This window comes from Octopus bimaculoides, chromosome 3 (genome assembly GCF_046866305.1).
Source record: "Octopus bimaculoides isolate indiv1 chromosome 3, ASM4686630v1, whole genome shotgun sequence".
Lineage (NCBI taxonomy): Eukaryota > Metazoa > Mollusca > Cephalopoda > Octopoda > Octopodidae > Octopus > Octopus bimaculoides.
Window position 1 is genome coordinate 34,177,170 of NC_142930.1, and position 7,500 is coordinate 34,184,669.

General features: G+C 37.6%; 1 protein-coding gene across 16 annotated transcripts in view; it reads right to left on the reverse strand.

Annotated features, from left to right (window-relative positions):
* LOC106870925 (uncharacterized) overlaps positions 1-7,500 on the reverse strand; it is a 402,450-nt gene that overhangs the window by 22,806 nt on the left and 372,144 nt on the right. For all 16 annotated transcript variants that reach the window (XM_089348799.1, XM_089348798.1, XM_089348797.1 and 13 more), the window contains 3 exons: positions 5,980-6,091; positions 5,084-5,181; positions 3,937-3,993 (listed from right to left, as the gene is read on the reverse strand). In XM_089348799.1, coding sequence (XP_089204925.1) covers positions 3,937-3,993; positions 5,084-5,181; positions 5,980-6,091 — 267 coding nt within the window. The remainder of the gene's footprint in view (positions 1-3,936; positions 3,994-5,083; positions 5,182-5,979; positions 6,092-7,500) is intronic.

The following is a 7,500-nucleotide window of genomic DNA, read 5'->3' on the forward strand; positions in this document are numbered from 1 at the left end:
TTCTTATTATCATTATCAAAAAATGTATATATGTATTTTGATACTTAAACTGTTGCTAACATTTTTTATTATTATCAAAGAATATGTATATGTATTTTCATACTTACACTGTTTTTAACATTTTCGTCTTATTATCAGAGACTGTGTGATAATCAGTATGTAACACTACAAAGCTCATACAAAGCTTTATACTTTAAATATATTCCTCTTATTATCATCAAAGAATGTATATATGTATTTTAATACTCAAACTGTTTTTTAACATTTACTATTATTCTCAAAGACTTTTGATAATCTTTTTCTAAAAAAGTGAAACCGGTTAAGTAAATAAATATCTTTAAAATAAGTGCATTTTCAAACCTTCTTTCATATATATTTCCACTCGTACGGTATTCCACAACTTTACTTTATTATATATATATATATATATATATATATATATATATATATATATATATATATATCATCATCATCATCATCATCATCATCATCATCATCATCATCATCATCATCATCATCGTTTAACGTCCGCTTTCCATGCTAGCATGGGTTGGACGACTTGACTGAGGACTGGTGAAACCGGATGGCAACACCAGGCTCCAATCTAAATTTGCAGAGTTTCTACAGCTGGATGCCCTTCCTAACGCCAACCACTCAGAGAGTGTAGTAGGTGCTTTTACGTGTCACCTGCACGAAGGCCAGTCAGGCGATACTGGCAACGGCCACGCTCGAAATGGTGTCTTTTATGTGCCACCCGCACAAGCCAGTCCAGGGGCACTGGCAACGATCTCGCTCGAAAATCCTACGGAGGCCAGTCAGGCGGTACTGGCAACGGCCACGCTCAAAATGGTGCATCTTATGTGCCACCCGCACAAGAGCCAGTCCAGGGGCACTGGCAACGATCTTACTTGGCTTGCCGGGTCTTCTCACGCACAGCACATTTCCAAAGGTCTCGGTCAGTAGTCATCGCCTCGGTGAGGCCCAATGTACGAAGGTCTTGCCTCACCACCTCAGCCCAGGTCTTCCTGGGCCTACCTCTTCCACGGGTTCCCTCAACTGTTAGGGTGTGGCACTTTTTCACGCAGCTATCCTCATCCATTCTCACCACATGTCCATACCAGCGCAATCGTCTCTCTTGCACACCACAACTGATGCTTCTAATGTTCAGCTTTTCTCTCAAGATACTTACACTCTGACGGGTATTCACATTGACATTACACATCCAACGGAGCATACTGGCTTCATTCCTTGCGAGCTTACGTATGTCCTCAGCAGTTACAGCCCATGTTTCACTGCCATGTAGCATGGTTGTTCGTACACATGCGTCATACAGTCTGCCTTTTACTCTGAGTGAGAGTCCCTTTGTCGCCAGCAGGGGTAAGGGCTCTCTAAACTTTGCCCAGGCTATTCTTATTCTAGCAGCTACACTTTCAGCGCACCCACCCCCACTACTAACTTGGTCGCCCAGATAGCGGAAGCTATCGACTACCTCTAGTTTTTCACCCTGGAATGAGATAGAAGTTGTTTCCTGTTTGTTTACAGTCTTTATTGCACCTGAACATCTGCCACAAACAAAAACTAACTTGCTAGTTAACCTGCCTTTGATGTTGCTGCACCTCTTATGTGTCCATAGCTTGCACCGGGTACATCTTATAGAGTTACTACCTACTCCTTTTCTACATACTGAGCAGGGCCATCTACCTGAAGGGGTTTGTGTTTTATCTACCTTCCTACTTATTAGGATTTTGGTTTTAGCTAGGTTGACTCTAAGGCCCTTCAATTCTAGACCTTGCTTCCACACCTGAAACTTCTCCTCTAGTTCTGATAGTGACTCCGCAATTAAAGCAAGGTCATCAGCATAGAGGAGCTCCCAGGGGCAACCTGTCTTGAACTCCTCTGTGATTGCCTGGAGGACTATGATAAATAAGAGGGGGCTGAGGACGGAACCTTGGTGGACCCCTACCTCTACCCGGAATTCATTGCTGTACTCATTTCCAACCCTCACCTTACTGGCAGCATCTCTGTACATGGCTCGCACAGCTCTCACTAACCATTCTTCTATCCCAAGTTTCCTCATTGACCACCAGATAAGGGATCGGGGGACCCTGTCAAAGGCTTTCTCCATGTCAACGAAAGCCAGGTACAGAGGTTTATCCTTGGCTAAGTATTTCTCCTGCAGCTGTCTTACTAGAAATAAGGCATCAGTAGTGCTTTTACCTGGCACGAACCCAAACTGCATCTCATCTAAATTGATTCGCTCCCTAATTAGTTGGGCTATGACCCTCTCTGTAACTTTCATAACCTGATCTAACAGCTTGATGCCTCTGTAATTATTTGTATCTAAAGCGTCACCTTTACCTTTGTAGGGGTTGACTATGATGCTGCTACACCAGTCATTGGGTATGACTCCTTTTTGTATCACCTGGTTCGTAATACGGGTGATTAGGCTATAGCCAACACTGCCAGATATTTTGAGCATCTCTGCAGTGATTCCTGATGGGCCGGGGGCTTTCCCGGTCTTCATACTCTTAATTGCTTTATCTACCCTGGTACTATCAACTCGGATAGCTGGTCCCTCTATTGGGTCGACATACGGCAGGCTCTCTTCCTCCCATTCATTCTCTTTATTAAGCAATCTATCGTAGTGGCATCTCCAGACCTCTTTCTTTGCATCCTCATTTAGTGCAAGCGTACCATCATCCATGCGAACACATTTTTCTCCTACGACATCACTATTTTCTCTCCTACACTGTCTTGCAACACGAAATACCTCGAGTCTTTGGTCCTCACGGCGCAGAACATTGGCAAATCTTTTCTTATCTGCTTCCCCTCTGGCTAAATAAACCTATCGCCTAGCCTCCCTTCTGGCACATTGGTACAATTCCCTGCTACCACCGTTCTTCCAGTCCTTCCAAGCCTGTTTCTTTTGTCTAATAGCCCTGTCTACCTCCTTGTTCCACCACCACGTTACTCTGGGTCGAGAGGGGACCTTACACCACCCACAGATCTGGTCGGTGGCTTTCAACAGGTTGTCCCGCAGAAATCTCCAATTGTCTTCCACGTTGTATGATGCTATATCCCTTTCTATTTCGTTAAATGCTTCAAGTAACTTGTCTCTAAGTCTCTGTCCATTTGCAGGGTCTTTAAGCTTCCACACCCTTCTCCTCCAAGCCGGTCTAATTCTGGGCACCCATTTTGCCTTGATCCCAAAGTCGCTAACTACTAATCTATGTTGTGGGGTACATTCTTCGCCAGGGTAGGTTTTGGCATTTATAAGCCGCCCTCTTTCCCTATTTCTGGCGAGTATGTAGTCGATTTGGCTAGAGTGTCTGCCGGAGCGGTAGGTGACTAGGTGACTGGCAGGTTTCCTGAAGTTGGTATTATATATATATATATATATATATATATATATATATATATATATATATATATATATATATATAATTGTTAAACAGAACAACAAACGTTAAGGCAAAGCAAACATCTCAAGTTATACACATTATCATTATTGGAAAAAATTCAAAGTCATACAGCTGTTTCTGGGATATCTCAGAGTATGGGATATTCTGTCATAGGAGAAAATAGGGAAAATGAGAAGGGTATAAATTAATGAAATGACGACATAGAGGACAGGAGTAAAGGAATAAGGAGATGAAGGAAGAGAGTAAAAAAAAAAAAGAAGCATAAAAGCTCACAGTTCAACTTTCCGATCGTGTAAAAGTAAGTCCGTAAGTACACACACACACACACACACACACACACACACACACACACACACACACACACACACACACACACACACACACACACTACCACAAAGCGCCTTTATCGTACAGTTGTGCATCATCTTTACTTATAAAAATGTCATTTAGAAGAAATGTGTATCATTTTTTTTTTTTTACACAAAATGGTGACTGCCTGCTGCTGATTACTTACCTTAACGCCCTTCTGGTTGCTGAAGTCTGTACTTAGGCAATTAATTGCAATATTCACCTGAAAACATAAATTTAAAATGACACATTTAAGTTTCCTTTCAATTTCAGATATTTGGGTTAAACAGTTTCTAGTAAATATAAACTACTGTTGCAGCCGCAAAGTATTGTTAAAAATAGATTTTTGGCTATATGTACAGCGTATAGCCCATATATAATATATAGAGCCGCATTCAGTGTAGGGAAGAGAGAGCGATAAAGTGACAAAGACCCGTAGAGAGTCAGAAATTGCTAGCTAGTTAGGTAGAGAAAAAGCTAGATCCGGATAGCTAGACAGAGATATTGATAAATAGATAGATCGAAACTGAAAGAGAGAGAGAGAGAGAGAGAGAGAGAGAGAAAGAGAGAGAGAGAGAGAGAGAGAGAGAGAAAGAAGAAAGAGAGAGAGAAAGATGGAGTGTTAAGCTGTAGCAAGTGCAATATTAAAATCTTAGTATATCATTTAAACAAGAGAGTATATCAGGGCACACCCCAGAGAATTAGCATAATAAATGCAGTGTTACATAAAATATATTATGTATAGTTAAGGGTGTGTTACTTATACACAATTTCTAGCTTTTCTACGTTGTCTTTGCTTTTCAAAAAAATATGCATTTTTATGAGAATGAGCGATAATATCTAGCTTTTAAAAATGTTTATATTTACTCTATTATAATGTTCAAACCAAGCCTCACCACTCTTCACAGCATGCCTTTGTTGCGATCATGAAGTATATCATTCGTGAGTCAGACTTTTTATTTGATTAAACATGGAAATTTTAATATTTAATAGAGCATGAAGAGATGCACACAATATCCAGTTTTCTGTTCAGTTTGAAAGAACGTTGCTTGTCAGTCTGTTACCAGGGAAATATTTCTTACAAGACTCAAGATAACTAGAGGAATTTAGAGATGGAATATGACTGAGAACACCTTTATTTCTAATAATTTAACTCATGCAAAAATTATAAGTTTCAACAAATCTGATCCGTCTTTTTTTTTTTTCTTACACTGATTGACGATTAGAGGCTACTTGTCAGACCTGGAAATTAGTTTATTGAATTTACACATGGGCTCCTCATTCTTTCATATCAAATTCTCCAAAAGACTTACCAGTGATGGGGTTTCACTTGGCTTCCATTTGACAGATACAGCATTGTGTGACAACTCTTCAATGGAATTTGACAGGATTCCTTGGCCGTTTTTAGTGTCTAGAAATTTAGAATTAAAAAAAAAACAATTAGAAAGAAATACAAACATATACTTGGCCTGGGCCAGTCTTTGGATGAAACATATCTAAAATTATATACATCATCTATGTTACGTCACCTTTTTCTTTTATGAAAGATAGATATTTACATAAATGATCTCTTATTGACATGAAGCATACAAACTATAGAGGGGAAAAGTTGAAGTCGTGACATTCATACCTTTTCCAAGAACGTTAGCGACTTAAGCGAAACGCTACGGCCTAACATTGTACTTCATACCATCCTTTCACAAGAAATATTACTCTAGATTAGTGTTAGTTTGTCTTAATGACACAATCTGCCACAATGTTATTTACTGGTATTCTTTAAACAAATATTGTAAAACATCCATTCTGTGATTCCTTATACATGTGTTACGAGCATTATTCCTGATAATATTCCATATAAACCCAACTATTTTCTTCTAATTTTTTATCTCATGTTAATGAGAAAAACTATGTATACTTTTTTGGTAGCTGTTTCGAAATACATTTCTATTTACTCAGATATCTGCATATCATAGATTATATCAGTGTAGCATATTCAATCAGCTGAGAATTCTTAAAATTGTCGGTAAAATTCTACCGAAATTGAAAGATATAACGACGAATAACCATTATTGTTTACTAACATTAGAACGATAGTTTCTTGGAAAATGTTTCTCAGAAGCATTCCGCCACAAATGAAGAAGATGATAAGAAAAGAGAGAAAAAGTATGAAAAATATATAACTTTATATGGAGAATTAAGAAGTACTGACCTATATCAAGAATGCGTGTTTTGGTGCTGTGCTGTCGATCACTCCAAAGCTCCCAAGCAATCAAATTCTTTTCAAGTGACATCGGTTCCCGAAAGTTGACCAATATCAACGTCTACGAACAGAAAAAAAAATACGTGAAGTTATTTCATAATTAGTTTAGAATTAGCTTCCTCAATTTTCACTGAGAACGTTATGTCGTCCAAAATGAAAATGCATCTTTCAAACATTAAATTGCATTCAAAGATATCTTTATATAGACACACAAGTAATGTGAATAGGAATTAGATTAAAGAATTTATATATAATTCTCAAGGGTATTTACTACATCTGTAAATGGACTACATCCAAGAAGAAAACCTGCATCCAGATTTATTAGAATCCTATCTTATTATTCAACAAAAAACTACGGCATTCGCTGTATTTTGAAAACATTTCAAGTCAATACATATTTAGGATACAAATTAATTCCTATTCTTTAAAACTGTTTAAAAATGTGACACTTGGTTTCAAAACAATTAATAGATTCTCAGTTTTGGTTGTATATAATCCTCTTTAGTTTCAACATCTTGCATATTTCAATGGGTAGTCAATTCTAGTTACTTAGAGGTGCGATAGGTGTACCTCATCTCTTCTGACTACGAGAAATTTTGAGCTCAATGTAGCAATCTATGGAAATATAATTGATTCAGTAATGCTGGGAATTTCGTGCTTTTCATAACACAAAGCCTACTAAGCCAGCGAATCTTGTCTTTTGACCATAGCCACAGCGACTAAAATGATGATGAGAAAACTTAGTGGAAATTTGATACAAGGAATTACAAGTCCTTAAACTTGTCTTTGAAGAAAAACTCTTAATTCTAAGGTGAGATTCAAGATTTCAATCTGTGTTAGATATGAAAAACTTAAATACAATTTGTAAGTAGCAAAGTTTCTTTAAAAAAGGATGAGGATGATTTGGTTGAATTTACAATTGATCCGAATAACTGGTTTTAGTTTCAAGTTGTTTTTTGAGATTATAAACATATTTTTTCCCCCACAAGATTTAGTCAGAGGAGGAAATGTAGATCCCTTGACATTTTCTTTTCAGAGACTTCAGGTGTGGTGCGAGGAAAGTATCTTCATAAAGGAGTGCGTTTCGCTAGAAACATTTAAGGGCCAGGTTAAATCGGGCAACTGATTAACTCTATCATCGGATTATAATGTAATGTTTATATTACCAAAGGTTGTCCATTGTGTGTTTGATCTACCCTATCTACAGGTAAAAACTACTAATTGCTAATTATTCTAGTGCAGTGCACATGAAAATGCAATGTAATACAATGATTAAACGATGATTTTAATGAAGCTTTTCATTAATTTTCATGAAATTTACGTTTTTTTTTTGCCTATCGAGATAAGGATATAAGAAAAACAAAGAAATATGAACTCAAAAGTCAGAAGTGAAAGGGTAAAAAGGACATGTAAAAGAGATAGATTTATACGATTTAGAAGGCAGATGAAACTGAACGAAAGTAAAGACAA